This window comes from Argentina anserina, chromosome 6 (genome assembly GCF_933775445.1).
Source record: "Argentina anserina chromosome 6, drPotAnse1.1, whole genome shotgun sequence".
NCBI lineage: Eukaryota > Viridiplantae > Streptophyta > Magnoliopsida > Rosales > Rosaceae > Argentina > Argentina anserina.
Window position 1 is genome coordinate 535,195 of NC_065877.1, and position 18,718 is coordinate 553,912.

The 18,718-nt window shown below is 38.0% G+C and overlaps 2 protein-coding genes across 5 annotated transcripts; both read right to left on the bottom strand.

Moving 5' to 3' along the window:
- Window positions 1-376: 376 nt before the first annotated feature.
- Window positions 377-5,308, bottom strand: LOC126798025 (U11/U12 small nuclear ribonucleoprotein 48 kDa protein). Of its 4 annotated transcripts, none has more exons than XR_007672486.1 (7): window positions 5,196-5,308; window positions 3,499-4,867; window positions 3,193-3,307; window positions 2,822-2,929; window positions 1,580-2,298; window positions 807-1,478; window positions 377-639 (listed from the first exon to the last, which is right to left on the bottom strand). XR_007672486.1 is itself a non-coding variant. In XM_050524843.1 (6 exons), the coding sequence occupies exons 2-5, from the start codon at window positions 4,815-4,817 to the stop codon at window positions 1,600-1,602; spliced, it is 2,241 nt and encodes a 746-aa protein (XP_050380800.1). In that variant the 5' UTR covers window positions 4,818-4,867; window positions 5,196-5,308; the 3' UTR covers window positions 377-639; window positions 1,580-1,599. The 4 variants fall into 4 exon arrangements, 2 of the variants coding, with proteins under 2 accessions (XP_050380800.1, XP_050380799.1); XR_007672485.1 differs by having other exon boundaries at window positions 377-678; XM_050524843.1 differs by lacking the exon at window positions 807-1,478.
- A 3,900-nt stretch (window positions 5,309-9,208) lies between these two features.
- Window positions 9,209-18,195, bottom strand: LOC126798047 (probable UDP-N-acetylglucosamine--peptide N-acetylglucosaminyltransferase SEC). Its single transcript, XM_050524868.1, has 28 exons — window positions 17,895-18,195; window positions 17,268-17,410; window positions 17,046-17,144; window positions 16,900-16,950; window positions 16,603-16,719; window positions 16,411-16,467; window positions 15,778-15,897; window positions 15,516-15,578; window positions 15,341-15,419; window positions 14,725-14,834; window positions 14,578-14,631; window positions 14,401-14,468; window positions 14,204-14,306; window positions 13,398-13,600; window positions 12,970-13,066; window positions 12,557-12,628; window positions 12,398-12,474; window positions 12,185-12,301; window positions 12,002-12,086; window positions 11,690-11,857; window positions 11,474-11,584; window positions 11,306-11,392; window positions 11,079-11,206; window positions 10,900-10,982; window positions 10,644-10,749; window positions 10,405-10,551; window positions 9,832-9,952; window positions 9,209-9,673 (listed from the first exon to the last, which is right to left on the bottom strand). Exons 1-28 carry the CDS (start codon window positions 18,043-18,045, stop codon window positions 9,560-9,562), a joined length of 2,931 nt encoding a protein of 976 aa, XP_050380825.1. The 5' UTR covers window positions 18,046-18,195; the 3' UTR covers window positions 9,209-9,559.
- Between the last annotated feature and the right edge of the window lie 523 nt (window positions 18,196-18,718).

Below are 18,718 nucleotides of genomic sequence, written 5' to 3' on the forward strand. Positions count from 1 at the left end.
ACGCAATATTGAAATCTACTCCTGTTTTTTGATTAATTTCTTTTCTTTCTATTTGATTTTTGTTAACAAAAGTTTATCTCTCTTACAACTTTTAACGATGGTAGTCATCTCCTACGGTTGTGCCTACGAGCCGCATATGCCATTGACTTGGCTTGATGGCGTCTAATAAGGTGACTGTAGCCTCGTCGTGAAAGTAATGAGGCTCCGAAAGAGAGGTTAGAGAGGCAGAGAGCACAGAGCACCTCTCTCTTCTAGCTTCACATTTGATCAACTTAGGAGTGCTTGCTCTAGATGGTTTAGTGACTGTCGTCTGTGCTATTCCTTTGTTTTGTTGGAGGAAAAAGTAAGCTCAGCGTAAAACGTGGGAATAAAAAACTTGAGATACGATTTCTTCCATTTGCATAACTTCAATGGGCGAAGAAGCCAAGCGCTATGTTACAGACTATTATAGACTTGTTATCAGAACTAAGCTACATTCTTTAAGCAGAGTAGTATCACATACAACAAAAGCAGAAGGACCCCCAGTGGTAATCGGCTGCCTTCAGCTTTTTGAACTTCATACGGGCCAGAGAAGCTTTGAGAATGAGTCAACCTTCATATTACCTTTTTATCAATCAGGCAGAAGTTGCATTCTTGGAGCTACATGCATAATGAGGTTTCAGTAACCAAAACGGGCAGCTACAAATAAAGCAAGTAATTTTCATTTATAAATCAATAAACAAAAATCAGAATAAGACTCTAAGAGGACAATTAATGGCAAAAATAAAAAAAAGGAAAGATGCTCTGCTCTGCATCCAATCACAAACCTGTCAATCCTTATGTGCAGAGGAAGTTGCTAGCATTTGGTAAGGACTTATATTATTTCAAATGGATCTTTAGTTACAAAGAGAAGAACAAATGCCTATATAATTTTATTCTCCTAAACAAACAGTAAAACTTGAAAATATGTTGCTTTCGACTTGATCCCAATATGGCAATAACTAGTTGCTAGAATCTGGAGTGTTCTTTGCTTGCACCATTGGAAGGTGTAAGTGAAGTCACTAACATAACGGGTTATAGGGGGCTATGCCATGATCTGCTGGATCGGCTAGTATACTCCTTCCATATTAGAGAAGCTTCTGTCAGACAGAGATGAGCTAACCCATCTCCCTAGTGTATGTTTACTATCATGATTCTTAATCTCATCAGTGCTGAAATAGCTGAATCTGATTTGGTTTTTACATCTCTAGAAGGTAAAAAGATGTACATGCATAAAAGAAGACTTAGATTAAGAGGATTACGAAAACCATGATATTTGTGGAAATGATCACACTGGTACAAGCAATAATTTATCATTTCCTATTCAGAATAAGAATGATTAAGAAACTATGATCAATGAATATCATCTAAATGTTAAAACAGATGACAAGTAAAACATTCAAGGATACAAAGGAGGATACAGATGGAAGTTAATATTGCTGAAACCTGATGACTTCGTACTGCAAAATTGTGTCAATAAACCATGTCACAAAGGAAAGGTCACACAAAATCAGGCACGAGCATACAACAAATACATAAAATAAAAGCAAGGATAACTTACCCCAGATTTTACTCCGATTCCTACATGTAGTCTGGACTTTGCTCATTCACAGAATATCTGCCTTCTCTAGCATACTTATCGCCAGAAGAGAGATCCTCTTCATATCTGTCATTAACTTCCAAGGGATTGTATCTATCGTCAAAAGTATATTTCTCCACAGAGTTTGACTTATGATTCTCATAAGTCTTCTCATCCCTGTTTACTTTGGACTTTTGGTGTGACTTTGACACAGAAGATGATCTATTATCATGATATTTGTATCTACTATCATGATACTTGGATGACCTATTTCTTTCATGGTGCTTGGTATTGGTCCCCTGCCGATGGTCTTGTTCACTTTGCCCATGTGACCATCCACGACGTCCAGACCTTTCTGGGCTTCTAGAATAATTCTCCGTATCACGCCTATTACTGAGACTTCTGGAATCTTCTAGATATTCACGGTGAGGACTACGTTTTGGTTGCTCTTGATCTTTGGTAGAAGCAAGCCTGGATGTTGTAGAATGGATAGTATAGCGTGAATGCGATTGTTTCCTAGTATGACTTGGACTACCTCTCTCTGACTCGTTATTTCTTTCTGTTGGAGTATCATCAATGGTGAAGTCAGTAGGTAGTTTGAATGGAGTGCTACCTTGCCCTTCCAGTGCTCGCTCAAAGCATCCAATTCCTCCAACTTGCTTGATTTCCTCCATATATTCCTCTATAATATCCCTGGTAACCTTTGGAAAGAATAAAAGGTAAAATATAAATTATCAGTCAATTGAAAAAAGGGATGAAAAGAACTGATGTTAATGTTTCATAACCTCTCTTGAGTTTGTCCTAGTCTCCTACCTTATTGTGGCACGATAATGCGAAGTGTGAAATTATGACAACAACATTTCTAGGCCTATAGGCTATATCCCAAACAGACAATGCTCAAGGACCATTTTCTGTTACAAAATAAAAAAACTGTAAGCCAAACTAATATTAGTAGATTCACTGCCCTTAAGCATACTACTCGCCAATCAGGCATTAGTCTCAAATACATAGGGATTCAAGCTATTTGACTTTTTTTCTTTTGTTTTGCTTCACCATAGAACTCTTCCAGATTTGATTCTTCAAATTTTGATTAAAATACAGTCATAAAAAGCCAAAATAAAACTAATGAGAAGTATCTCAGTTTTTAAATGGGCATATGTCATGATATATGTAGGCAACAAGAATAATTAAAAGTTAATGTTATAATGAGATCTTGATCCGTACCTGCAAAGTTGTACGCTTCACCTTTTTGCCACGATACGACATCCTTCGTCGTTTGTAGTCTCTTTCTTCTGCCAATAACTCTTCTTTTGTCTTGGTCTTGTTTGTTTCCTTGCGTAGAACAAGGAAAGAAAAACTTCAAAGAGATGAAGAGCGAAACAAATTTTAATATTCACAGAAGGTTATTTCAAGAAGTATTGCCTGAAAATAAAAATCTAGTGAAACATCATATATAAAATGTGTGTAGAGCCAAATTTCAGGGTTTAGTCCTTCAGTCGATTAAAAGTTTATAACCACACTTAAAATACACCTAAAAGGACACGAAAGGTTATGATTCTTCTATTTTATCCCAAAATAATACTATTAACTGGTACCTGGTTACTTGATTGCTGCCGAGGCAGCCCATCATGATCAATAATAGGTCTATACTGACTACGGTTTTTCCGCTCCTCATCAGCTCTTCGTGAGAAATGATCATGCTCCAGCACTCTACAAATAAAAGAAATGACAGTTATTACATTGAAAATCTAAATAAATAAGCATTTTCAATTACCAATTTTTTTGGTTGCTCTTACTCTAGATTCAAATTCAACTAGATTTTAGAACTTAGCACCTGTTACATATTGAAAGTAAAACCTACAAGCAAGCTGAGTTGAAAGAAACTGAGCATGATATCATACCTTTGATATCTAGGAAGAGTTTGTGAAGCTCTTTCGCCCTTAATTATTTTTTCTAGCAAGGATCGTTCATGCAGTGCTGCAATGGCTGCTGCAACCTGGGACACGCATACCACCTTATTGAAGATGCTTCCCTTTATATTACATGCACCATCAGTGCTTAGTGGCTTTGTAATTTCATCATCCCCAACACAACTGCCATCAACATCTAAATTTTGAGAACAGTCTTCTGAAGCAGGAGGTTCTGTCACCTTTTGATCCAAGGGGAAAACCAAGAAACCCAAGGCAGCATCTAGTATGCAATGCTTGAGAATGTTTATGGAAAATATTGTTCCATTCAATTCACCATAGAGTTTGGAAAGCTGAGATGCCAGCCACACTAATGACTCAACCAATATGGGACACCCAAAACCCCGATTCTCTGAATCAGTATAATCTACCTTACTAATAGCTTCCCTTATGATAGCCCTCAAGCACAGGGTAATCAGCAAAACTAAATGATCTCTCATGGGCACATCAATCACAATTCCATACTTGGGCGAATTCACTATCACCCACATCGCCAGATCACACTCTCTAACCACACCTAACCCCAAAATAGCACGTAGTACACAGTTCGAATACATAGAAGGATACTCATTCCATCCCCCCAATTCATTTTTTATAGCCCAATACTCTGATGGCAGCAATCTACTACATCCCTTGTCACAAATCATCTTCTCACTATCTTCTCTACCAGAAAAATCTGCACACTCAGCTGACAAAACTGATGGGAGTGTGAATGTTTTATTAAAAACATCCAACGCGGAAGAGGTAACAACACCAGGGCAATCCCTGTAGAACATGTTGCACCCAAATTCTGCATAGTGGTGCTCCAAAGACAAGCAGAGGTCTGAGCCATTATGCACTTGAACAAAGCTTTGACCAGCTTGGGATTGGTCGGGGGATTCAAGTGTTTTGGGGTAATGTAGCGGCGGGAGGAGGTGGTGCAGAGGGCTGGGGCAGCGGAGGGAGTGGGAGAAAAGGGAGTGAGGGTGCACGCGGTGATTGCAATTAACAGGGCAGGTAATGAGACCATCATTGTCATGCAAATCATCTCGGCTGGGGACAGGGAGCAGACTCGAAAGCGAGTCAAGAGTCCGGGAACAGTCACCAATAAGGCTGCTTAATGATGAGACTGCTGTCGAAAGGTCAGGAGGCAGAAGAGGAGCTTTCATTTCGGATTGTGCATTCTGCGGCCGAGGGTTAAACACATTGGGGTTAGGAATTGAGGGAGGGAAAGTGAATGGTGTGTGGGAAAACTGCGCCGGAGTACGGTTCATTGCATAGTAATTACAATCTAACCTTCTCTAACAACACCGAGAATTCCCACCTGCATTATGATTTGATATACAATATCATGATCTAGAATCTCCTAAATAAATTTAACCTAAACTCCAAAAAAAAAAAATCAAATCTTTATAGCTAAGTATGAACATTCATGAATATATAGAAGAACCCAGATTGTAATTGACAAGCTAACAGCATAGGGGACATCAGAGTTAAGATTAAGCTGATAAAGAAGTGAACTTGGATTTTTGAAAATTAGAGAAGCAGAAAATTATGGAATCAAATTGTTACAAATTGAGAGCAGTTAAGGATCCCATGTAGTTCTACTGAATCCGAATTGAAAAGTAGGGGAAGGATTAAGAGGGAGTTACCCGGAGATTGAGCAAGGTGCTGAATCGGCTGCGACGTCGCTTCGTTTCGACCTCAATAGCAGTGAGGGAAGCTCAAAGTGCAGAAACTCGTGGCGCCTTCAAAGCAAGACGACGTCATTTGACTGTTGGATTATCATGTAACAGGGAACACCGTTTTGATCTTATAGAGGGGTACAATTGTCTTTTCAATTATTTTACGGAATGGATCGGCTCGTATTCTGTTCGTATTCGGCCACCTCCGGCGCTTTTCCTGGCGTATTGTTGGTAGAAAGATAATATATGATTAAATTCACGTCGAATAGGCTCATCCGGCGTATTTTGACCGGCAGGAGATGCTTTCGAAAAGACTATTATACCCCTGCGTGTTATGTGCTTGTAAATAGCCCCTGCCGAGTTAACTGTTGGGAGATTTGTAGTACAACACGTATGCACTTGTGGAGGGTTTATACATAGTTTTGAGTGTGAGCATCTCCAACAGTAAAAGTTATATTAGTAGCTAAATATGGCTAATAATGAATTATAGTTAGCTTATTAATAAGTTATGCTCCAGCAAATACTTAGACTCAAATTGAGTTATAAATTAAATGTTAGAAAATTTATCAAAAAATTAATATTTCTCTCAATCCTAGCTAAATTTAGCTATATCTTTTAGTACATTTTAGCTATTCTACTAGAAATAAAAGTTAACAAAAATCTAGCCAAATTTCAAAATAGATAGTCTCTTAGAAATGCCGATGTTTCAGAAGCGGCGGCAACATCCACCTTTGAGAGCTGCCATGAAGAGAACCACCTTGAGTTCTGTTCTTAAGGTACTACTACTGATTCAATATTGTTTTATCTTCTTCTTTTAAAGATTAATTCTTTACCATCCAATTAAATATTGCAGTTTGAAATCCGAGTTTGAATTTTAGCTTTTCTATTTTGGTTCGTGCGTTCTGAACACCATTTTTTTTTGTTGCTGTTGGAAGAATCTGAATTCCACGTTTCAATCTCCAGACATCTCTTTCATTCTTTTACATGTTATAAACTGTAAATAAAAGGGGGATGCTTGAGTCCAACATTTTTGGGAGATAAATTTCACTGTATATATAGATAGCAATCATAGCATATAAAAATTCATAGAAGTACCAAGTGTGGAACAGAAATACTACATATATTTTGTATTGCATCAACATGTATGTGTTTGTTTAGCTTCTTTTGCCAACATCTAGAGAGCTTATAGATCTTGTGTTGTATAAGCATGGAGGGGTAAGCCTCATTACATTCCCCTATCTAAGTGTATACTTCCTTAATCTATAAATTGCTCTCGCTTTGTTGAGTTTTTTTTTTAAATCTATATTGAAAAGTCCTAGTCCAACCCGGTTTCAAATCCGGATGCGCCCCTGATCTCTACTCAATCCTGACTGTTTTCTTTGTTTTTGTTTTCTTTCTTGTTGCGCCAATTTTTGTATTAGAAGCATAAGTACCTTTTCTTGCAAAGGTGCAAGGCACAACGGAAAAGAAAATATTCACACACAAGATAGAGAAAAAAAAGGGCAAAGACAATATGGTGGACCGAATAAGTGGGTTGCCGGATGATCTTCTTGTTGATATAGTCTCCCTCTTGCCAATAAAGGAAGCAGCAACCACTAGTATCCTTTCTAGGCGATGGAAACATGTGTGGAAGTATCATAAGTCTCTCAATTTTGATGTTCAATTTTGTGTCCAATCATCTTTCGAACACATACGGTATTGTCAAATGGAAGATGAAGCAATGGATCATGAAAGCCGCAGATAAGTGAATTGAGTAGACTCTCTGATAGAAAAACATGGAGCTCCCGCCATCAATCAATTCAGTGTTTGCTTTGAGATAGATCGTCGTTTTGCAACATCGGTTGATGGATGGCTAGAGTTTGCAATGAATAAAAGAGTTCAGACTCTCGAATTGGACTTGCACCAGGTATTCAGCTACGCTCCTGAAGATACCTATCCATTTCCCTACAAATTATTAGGTTTCCTTGAAGCTTGATCGTGTGGATTTTTCTGACACTCCAATTCTACACCACTGTGGATTTAATTTCCTAAAAGTTCTCCATTTAAACTATGTTGGTGTGACTCAAGAAGTTCTCGAGTACTTCTTGTATAATTGTGCACTTCTCGAAAGATTAACTGTGCACATGCAATTAATTTGGTTAATTTAAGAGTTGCTTTGAAGCATTAATATCTATCAAATGGTAAGTATAATACCCCTGATGTGATTTTCTTCATCTTTTTTGTTTCATTATGTATATTCTTACTTCTTGTTTGGTGATTAGGACTATGATAGGAATCATGTATTTCCTACATTTGCAAATCTTAAGCATTTGGAGCTGATAGCTGAAGCACAATGCGGTAGGGCTCTTAGATTACTGACATCTTTCCTGAAGGCATCTCCTTATTTGCAAAGACTTTTGTTAAAGATATATAGATTCCTACTTGGCACATAATGCAGTAATTTTTTCATTTCCTTTCTTTTCTTGTTAACTTTGTATTTTGGCCATTACCAAAGTACAATAACAATTGGATAAAATATCACAATCCCCGTACAGGTCCTTTTGGTTCATTGCTGCTTATACAACCAAGGTCATGGTGCTGCTTGATTCTTATAAATTTTGTGACGACCCGGTCTGCATTGGAACACCTATGAGTTCCGAAGATGCTGCCTCTTACCCTCATCATAATCTCAAGGTAGTAGAAGTCGAAGGGTATCCTGGTATATTATATGGTCATCATGTCATGTACTTGGTAAAGAGAGCTGTTTCATTGGAGAAAATTATAGTTGACCCTGTCCGGCGTTGGCATTGGAGGTAAAGGCGAGAGCTCGTGCTATGAAACGCCTCAAACGAAAGATCCCTTCAACTATAGAATTTGTATGAATGTAATTAGTGTTTTGAATCTCAGCCAGCCACACTAATGCCTCAACCAAATGGGACACTCAAGACCCTGATCTGAATCTGTACAATCTACCTTACTTAAAGCTTCCCTTGTGAGTTATGATAGCCCTCAAGCACAGAGCAATGAGCTAAACTATATGATCACTCATGGGGACAGTGACGGATCCTAATGGAGGCTAGAGGGGCTGTGGCTCCCTCGGCAAGACTGAAATTTTATTTTAATTATTGTGTAATTATGTGTGATTATAGTCAAAATGCTATATTGTGGCATAATTGTTTGTAGTTATGACATAATTGTATATAATTATGGTAAAATTGTTTTCTATATATGGTATAATTTTGCATTAATTAACATTAATTCAAAATTTAATGTATATTACTTCGAAAATTTTGATCCTTCCGGAGACATCAATCACAAATCCATACTTGGGCGAATTCGGTATCACCCACATCGCCAGATCGCACTCTAACCACACCTAACCCCAATATGGCACGTAGTAGTGTAGTACACAGTTGGAATACATAGAAGGATACTCATTCCATCCCTGGACTTAATTTCATAGTCCAATACTCTGATAGCAGAAATCTACCACATCCCTTGTCACAATTCATCTTCTCACCGAGCTAAAAGTGTAGAAACTCGGGCCTTCTTTGCTTTTAAGCAGTAGCGATCAAAGCAAACTGAGTCCTCCCAACCGTACCACGTCGTTTGAGTGTTCTTTTTTTCCTTCCCGTCTCTTTTGGGGCAATATTTTCACATTGTTTTCCATTCTGTCCTTCAACAAGTACTAAAACACTATCGATGCTAGTAGAGTTTGACTCCGAGATGCAAAAACCAGACGAACCATTCTTCTAGTCTGAACAACTCGGGCAGAGAACGCCTTAACGGAGTAACCACACAGATCCACGAGGTCGACACTTGGAACTAGTTCTTCCCATTTTATTTGGATGGTTGTTACTTGGCACCAATTCTTTCCACTTTTATTGATACATAACATTTCGACATTTTCATCAAACAGAAAATAGAATGCAACTCCTTACCCGATAAACCCAGAACGCCCGAGTCGGACAAGAAGTCAGAAGAAGTGATACATACACAAATAATGGCAATACAAAGAAAGAAAAGCAGTTGAACGAATGCATTAATACTACAATAATGTTACACGAGCAATTGGTGGTTAAGCCAAAGATAAAATCAGTCGGGAACCCCATAGCATCAACAGCTAAAGTTGTCCACTTCCATCTTATGGCAAATGTAATAGGCACTTAATCTTATCTCCATTTCTTACGACACTGAGAGAATCACGGAGATCTTAAATTGGGGGAGATGTTCCTTTAAACTAGAAGGATGAAACGAGCATCATTTCATAGCTTAAGAATTTCCCAAGGCATAGAAGTTGACCTTCCTAATATGTCTCTCCTATCTTATCTACAATCCCGTCTAATTTCTCTCTATCTATCAGAGGGGAAATCCACATCATTCTCAGCAACTTTAAAATGCTGGGGATGATGGCCTGAGCAATGCAGATTCCACATTTTGAAGTAAGCCCTTTCCAGATTCCTCACCTGCACCAATTGGTTTCAAAAAACATGGTCAGCACTCAGTTTTCTCTTTAAGTAGGGAGTACTTGATTTTTAACGGAGAAGATACTACTATCTTACTATGAAGACAGAACTTAAGCAATTAAGTTTCTACAAGACTGAAAGTTAGAAATCAGACTTACCCAGCGTGTTGTGTCAAACAGAGGGCAAGTCATCCGGACCGCCTTGAGTTTGTTAGTAAGTGCCTGGAGCTTTGGGGGGTTCAATGCCAAAGATACAGCCTTCTCTTCATACTCTGTCATACTGCATGAGCAACATCAGAAAATTAGAGTACTAGAGTTTACACTAAACCTTCTGAAAAGTGAAAACCAACTAGGAAGTAAACATCACAGACTAACAAGGCTACTTCTATAACAATTATCGAAATTCTACACTGAAATTTAGTCCTTGTTCTCGCTCCAGCAACCTATACACATTCTATAAAACTCCACAACCAGCTAAAAATACAGGAACCTTGGTTTATTCTGCCAGTAAATTGAGAGCTTGCTTGCTAGTGATTTCCCATTAATGGGGAGCTTGCAAACAAATGACATCTAAATAGAATCAAATTTTTTTAATTTCTTAACCAAAAGTTGGAAGAACCTACTGAATCTTTACGAATAGAAAGAAGTGTGATCCAACTCCCACAAAATACGTTTAGGGACTAGGAATCATGTAAAACTCAATTATTCTACATAAATGCTAATGAGACCAACCTGCTAACTATCATTTCCTCCCCCAATCCAGTAGCGAGACACAAAGATCCAGCAACCCTGGTGGCCATCTTCTCAAGGGGAAGGGTCACCATTGGTAAACCTGCCCACAGAACATCTGTGCCAGTAGTATGTGCATTGCATAGAGGCCTATAATGAAAACAAACAGAAATCAATAGTCCACCCTACTGTATAGAAACTATGAAGGAGAAACACTATGAATCGAGGGAAAAGAAGATTACGTGTCAAGGAACAAATCTGCTAAAGCACTGCGCCTGATATGTTCACCTTTCATAGCAACATCTGTAAAAATAATCTGGTCTGCTTGAACTCCTTGGGCGGCAGCATCTGAACAATGTCCAATAATGAACAGAAGCATTATAATACCATAAATTTTTATTTTTATTTCAGATAAAGCAAAAGGACTGCATTGTTAATTTCCTGAAGTGGATATTCACAGTTTGCTTTACAGCTGCTGAATAGTAAATCATGACGTACATGCACGGAGTCTCATTTCTCCTGCAGCAGGGAATCTGAGGAGCCAGAGTGCACTGTTGGGTACGCGTTTAAGAATATTACACCTAGAAAGACAAAGCAACATGAGTGAGATGCCAAAATTTTGCAAACGCACCCATATTTTCTGAGGAACGCAGTTCAGGATCTCATCATGTTCTTACCAAGTATTAAAGATTTCAGGATCCATTTTGTACAATTGGTTAAAGGTTGCAAATATAAATTTATCCTCTGGCAGACCATAGTCTGATCTTTTGTGTCGACAATTTGGATCCAATACATCCTGATTTTTCTGAAAAAAAAAACCCAAGCCAGATAATTCAGGTGTCATGCAGCTACGCTCAACTTACACAGCAAATAGAGTAAATTTAGTTCTGAGAAAAGTGCCAACCTGCTTATAGTCATTAACAAAATAGCAATGTGGAAGATGAACAAGCTTCTCAGAGTAAATATGTGAGAAGTGTAAAGGTGAGACGAACTGAAAGCAAAGACAGCATATCAGGCAATAACAACAAACAGAAAACTGAGCAAATTATGACAAAAATGGCTCAATACCCACCTCATCAGTGACCAAGTAATCAATGTAATTTGCCCCAGTGGTTCCAGGGAACCCCATGTATGAAACCTGAATAGGTGCAGGCTGCATAGCAAATATTTCATTTCTCGCCCCCTGTATCGTTCAAGTGTCATTAAGTTAATCAAACAATAGGTGATGTAGACTGCAAAAATCATAACTTTAAGTTACAGGGTCCACATATTCCACAAATAAGTCTACCTTTGTATAACCATTAAGATTAATTAAAATCTGGATGTTATCCTCATTAATCATTTTGGCAATGGTATCTGACGTCATAGCTGAGACATCAATAAAGTGCTCTGCTTCAGACTGGGTACGCTGTCTCCATTCTGTTCCATCATTTGGACTCAAGGCATAACAGAAAACCTATACAAGAATTCTCAGTTTGTCAAGGTAGTAAAACAAATATGAAGAGCTCTTTGGTCTTTGCTTTCCGAGCCAAAACAAGTGTCAAATCACAAACTTGTTGAACAAAAAAGGAGAAGATAAAGATAAAGAGAAATCACAAACCTCAACATTTTCCTTATTGTGCATCCCAAAAACAGATCCCATAAGATGTGACAATGGGTGATTACCGAAGTCACTGCTTACATATCTGCAGATCCACAAAGATATTTCTTACAATTAGAATAGTAGTACAGACCTAATGGAATCATGCGCCCTAACAATGATGTTGATACAATTGAAACATACCCAACTCTAAGTCGCTTGAATCCACCATTACGCTTTATGGCAATGGGAGCAGGATGGTTGAAGGCCGGCAACCCAAACCGGGATGCAATTATAGAACACTGTGCAGCATACTTACGGCTGCACATAAGAAAAAGAAAGTTCAGATAAGAAGAAATAGTTCCTACACACTGCTTACCTACTATTAGCAATAATATTAACTATAAGAGACTATACCTAATGTCAAGTGCAAGCATTGGATCAATAGGATATGCTATCGCATGGAAAGGCTGCACACTAGGCAAGAGAGACATCTGAAATAGAAGGAAAGTAGGTCATATCTCGATATAGATATAAAGGTATATACGGGTAAAAGTTAATCACATGAAAACTGACATTGATCTGCCTCCTGATAATCCCTTCAACTTCAGCAAACATTTTATCACGGTCCTCCCAACTGCACACACACTGGGAACAGACAACTGAATTAATTAGTTTAAAGGGAAACATACACCTGCCAATTTTTATCTGCTGAACCCTAACTATGCTATTTATCATCTAATTTATCATGGTTAGAACAAGGAATTATTATGCTCAATCCTATTTATCACCTTGCACATTCCGAGATCAATCATTTTTAATGTTGCAAAGACAAGAAAAAGAAGATGAGAAGAACCCAAATAATATTATATGTTACAGTCTCATTTCAACAAGCACTTGATCATATCTATAAACCAGTTGCACAGCCAAATTAAGACTAGAAACATCAGCTGGTCCATGAAGTTCCAATTGCAGAATTCGGAAAATACCTGTAATGTATGCAAAAGGTTACAAGTTGCCTCTGGAAAGTCTGGTCGAAGATGTAATGCCTGTTTATAGCTCTTAATAGCAGCCTCCACATGTCCACTGCAACAGATATGTAATCACAGAAATTATATACCACTCAAATCATTGTGTTTCCACCACAATTTTTTTTTAAAGTGCTACAGTTGAAATTCATTGGGTCCTCCCCGACTATTAGTATGTGCCTCTTCCAGAGGCAATATATATAGTCATTCAAACAGAGAACATGTAACAATTATTTTGAGTGAATTATAGGGTGAATTTCCTCAAGGTAAACCAGTTAGGATCAGGATTAAAACAGATTCTTAGAACCACAGAGACAATTAGTAGGATTCATGGATTATAGTTTATACGTACAATAGTTTATACGAACAGAAAGGACAGAAAAGCATACCTATCCTTGTAAGCTGAAGCCAAATTTGCATGAGCTTCAGCCATAGTTGGCCGTACAGATATGGCATGTATGTAATCCTGAATTGCCTCGCTAACTCGACCAATCTCCTTGTAAGTGTTACCCCTATTGACAAGCCCATCAGCTGCCAGGGGATCAATGCGAAGAACCTCATTGTAGCAAGAAATTGCATCTGCGTAATTCCCCTGTGATGAAGGAAAACATATACAGATTAAATACAGTTAAGAGCAAGAATGAGTTCTTCGCCCAAATTTGAACAGTTAAAAAAAAGAAGCAAAAAGCAAAAAGCAAAAAGCAAAAGAGCAATGATGCATTGATATCTTTAGAGATTCCAAATTGAATACCTCTCATATACAAATTGGCCGTATGCACCAAGGAAGAGAGGGTTGCTCGTTAGCATATAAAGAGATTCGTGGCAACATGCTAAACAGCTTAACTAAGGTGAAGAACACGCTTCGGATATTCCAGATAAACACCCATTTATTTGTATTCTTAACAAGTTATAAACACACATTGAGCTCGCCCAACTATCCTCACCCTCACCTTCCTTCAAACTTCCATCAGCCCAACTTCCTTTAGCTTGTCTAGATGTGAACTAGCTCCTACCAAGTTTCTAATTTATTTTTTAATCAAAGAAAGTTGGAGAGATGATAGAATGTTGAGGTGAAGATTTTATGCATTAGTATAAGAAAGAAAGGTCATGCAATTAACCAGTAATCAAACAATACGAGCTTCAAAGAAATGTTTGGGTGGAAGGTTATGCACTTAGGCAGCAAAGCAACCAATACCTGCTGCTTATAAATTATAGCAAGGTTATTGAAAGGAGCAGACAACCCAGTTGTCACAGTCAACGTGGCCTTATAGTAGGAAGCAGCAGCGGCAACCATGTTCCTGTGGAAGGCACCATTAATTGTTATATTCCATTCAACATGGAGCACTAATTGTCTCAATATTAATACATTCAAGAATACTTGAGAACACATACCACTCCATATAAATATTCCCAAGGTTTGTTAGTGCCTGTGGATGATTAGGTTGTAAACTGAGGCATTGCTGCATGCAGACATGTAAAATGTTGAAGTATAACAAAAGATACATACAAGCCACCTTGAATAACTAAAAAAGGAGAGAGAAAACAACTGGCATAGTAAGATGAACCTACATTGTAGCATTGAATTGCTTCGTCCACTCTGCCAACGTCTTTCAATGCGTTACCCTTAAGATCATTGGGAAGATATCAATCAAGTCAGAGGAAATTCAAATTGCACTTCACAATTCATAATAACATTCTGATAGCACAGGAACCAACCAAATTATTGTAAGCCTCCAAAAATCGTGGGTCACAAGCAATGGCTTGCTTGTAATGTAAGACCGCCAGATCCAGTTGACCTTGCTCATAATACGTACTGGCCAGATTACCTGCACAAGACATTTCAACTTATGATATAATAGACTTATATATATACTAAAAATTAAAAAACACTGTAAGTTGGATCATTAAAAAAACCGAGAGAGACAGAGAAACAGGAGGTGGAGATTAAAAAAAAGTAAGCTTATTAGATACGAAGTTGATACAAAAGAAGTTGACAAATCGCAAAAAATTTCTCCTATTTTATTTCATATGTTAAGAACTATTTTAAGTTTAAAGCAGTCAGTAAAGCCAAGAATGTAGCCATCAACTGACTATTCCAAGAGTTGTATTTTCAGCCAGTACTATTTCCTTTTTCATCAAGCAGGTGGAGTTACCATCAGGATAATATGTATATCTTAACTAGCCAGCAGCAACCACTAGATTTGGAACATTGGAAACCAAATATAATGCAACACATTAAAATTTGCCTTATAAAGAATACAAGGAAAAAGATTCAATTTAAATGTAGAATAGATTCTTTACAGACAGAAAGACATGGTACAGCGATGCTCACCAAAAGCCATGGCATAATTAGGTCTTGTCTGCAGTGCACGCTGATAACATACAATTGCCTCTTGAGGCAATCCCAAAGCCTGGAAAAGGCAAAAGAAAGATCTCGTTTTTTCTCCAATACAAGTCCAGCCACTTGCACCTATCCAACCTTACTGGCATTATGCATGACAGCTTACCTTATAAACATTACCAAGGTTGAGATATGCATCCGGAAAAGCAGGCTTCAGTTTCACAGCCTCCTGAGATAAAACAGATAAATCGCAAAACATCAGCTGAAGAAGAACAAAATTCCTTAGGAAAAACATATGGAGAGTATACAAGCCCTATAGACTATTAACCAACAAAAATAGCCACCAGATATGAAACATGGAAACTCAACTTGGTATGCCAATAAGATGATTAGTTGAAAGGATTAGAAATTGATAAGAAAGTGGATACCTTATAATACTGCAGAGCTCTATTGAGATCACCAGACTCCATGAAAAGGCCAGCAAGATTTGACCAAGCAATAGCAAAGTTTGGCTGTATACGTAGAGCCTCGAGGTAACAACTGTAAGCCTGCACAAAAGGTTAGAATCTGACTATTTGCAGTCTTGCAGATGGTGGTTAGAACAAGACCATCATCTGAGCCCTGGCTTGAGGATAACAACTCGATATCTGTTTGAACTGTTTCAGACTGTGAATTCAAACACAGTTCAACACATGATTATTTCCATCAGTACCTTACTGGAGAAGCATCAGTAAATTAAATTATGAAAAAGAACTAATCTTTCCAGTAGACTACTGAGGAAATCTATAATCATTTAGCCCCCACACAGGCTGTGCAGGGCAGAGTTTGGGCCAGGAGAAAAATCATTTCAGCACTAGCTCAACTTATGTAATATATTCTGTAATGAATTGTTTCCACTGTCATCAGATCAGGGAGTGATACATCAGTATCATAAACTCTACTAACATAGAAAAACCAAATCCTATAATCGTAATGCAGATCGTAGCAGCCAGTCTGCTACTATGTATGAAGATACTAAGAAAAGAAATCCAAAGCACTGAATTTTTATTGTTAATACTTACTTCTTGCACCAAGCCACGTGCTTTCATTAAATTACCAAGATTGCTATGCGCGTCAACCTGTGTACCAATTAGTGACGTGTAAGTCAACTTGCACCATATCATTGGCACCAGAATAATGTGTCGCCTCTAATTGCAGTAAATATCAAGACAAACGTCATGTAGAAAGTTAGATAAATCTAGATTGAACCTTACCAAATGGGGATTCAGTTGAAGTGCCTGACGACAGCACTGGGCTGCCTCTTCAAGAAGTCCTTTCCGCATATATGCACTAGCTAAGTTTGACCATGCATCACAGAAATTGGGTCGAAGCTGTAGAAAGATGAGACAAGGTCAAAAGATTATAGAAAACTATAAAACATAGAATTGCATTCAAAAGCTTCAACAGATTAAAGGAATACAGATAGAGAACCTGTTTATTAAAAAAAAAAAGAGTTTAATCCATTCAAAAGAAAAGAGGGAACGCATAAATTAATGAAAGTGGGTACAAACCTCAATGGCAATCAAATAGTAGCGGATAGCAAAGTCAGTATTGCCTTTTTCCTGTACCATGAGCACACCACCTCTCATCAGAAATATGTTCAAGCACAGCAGATATTAATGTGGTGATCCAGGCAATTTCAATACCATTATATTACCTTCCAAGCATTGGCCATGTTACCATAGCACTCAGCAAAATTTCGCTCAATTAGAAGCGCTTCTTCATTTTTGGCAATACACATATCAAAGTCATGCAGCTGAAACAAAACAAAGAGCACGTACATATTATTAATTGTTTTCAGATCCCCAGCCTTCCTTTATGAAAGTAAACTATCAAACCAGACAAAGCTAGAATACAAAGGAATAAAAAAAAATCAAACCTGATAATATATTGCCCCCAAAAGAAGGAGATTATCCGTTCGCCTCGGATTCCTCTCATACACAATACTGCTATGCTCCAGGGCCTCCTTATAGTTGCCAGACTTGTACATTTGGTGAGCAAGTGCCAAATGTGCATCCTCATCTACCACACAATCAAATCATCCACCATTTTATATTCAAATTGAAGAACAAACAATACACAGATTAACAACTTAGCTCAATCTACACTTCGCAGCCAAAATTTCACTATCCCTAAATATGCTCTATCCCAATTCCCAAACTAATCAATTCAATTGACGATCCTAGCTCGAATACAAATTCGACCTTCGTAATGAAATCATCCACCATTTTATTTTCAAATTGAAGAAGAATCAATAGACAAATTAACAACCTAGCTCAATATACACTTCGCATTTCCAAATTCCAATAACCAAATATTCACGATCCCTAGAAAACTATGCTTAACCCTAATTCCCAAACCAGCCAATTGAATTGAAGCTACTAGCTCGAATAAAAATTCACGATCCCTAGAACTATGCTCAATCCTGAATCCCACAGTATCCAATTGAATCAAAGCTACTCTAATTCACAATTCCAAGTCAAAAATCTGGATCGCGATGAGTTACCGTCATGAGAATCATGAGGCTTCTTAAAGGACACCAAGCTGAGCGAGGAAGGCTCAGGCTTAAAGGACTCGACGCTAAACTGAGCCCTAGACGACGCCGCCGCCAGCCCCGCCGCATGGGGCTGCCTGACCTCGCCGTGCACTGTTATCATCTTCGCGATCCTCCTCCTACTCGTCCTACTCCTCCGATCACGATCATCAACGGCCGACGACGACTCGGACTCTCCGAGCTGCTAGCTCCGGTGGTTTTGGTAGTCTAAAATTTCTGATCACCTAAGAAGGGGCTCTGGTTTTGTTTCTCTCTCTATAAATTGGTTTTGGTGCGAACCGGGACAGCGCAACAGAGAGAAAGAGCGAGAAGGGTTTAAATATTTAAAAAAAAAAAGGAAAAAGAGAGACTTATTTGGACACGTCACCTTAAGTTAGCCGCGTACCATGATTAACGTTTTTGATTATTATGTTTTAATTTCTTACTTAATTAGGGAAAGTTACCCAATAGAAAATGCTAGAATATAGAAGAAGAAAAAAACCAAGCTGTCAGTTTCACATTCTAGTATTCTATATATTTTACTCTTTGGCTTTTTTATATTACAGGGAGTTAACCAAGATGTAAGTCGAAAAAAAAAAAACGAAGATGTACATACACTTTATACTAAGTCGTAGAAGGTTAGAATGTGATGAGACTTTAGAGCAACTCCAAGACGTTAAATCCACGTGGAGTGTTATAATAGAAATAAAAGACATGCAATCTCTTTAACCGTGTACCTAATTCTGATGTGAATTTGACAGGTTGTAGTCAATTTTTTATTATTGCTCTTTGCCTTC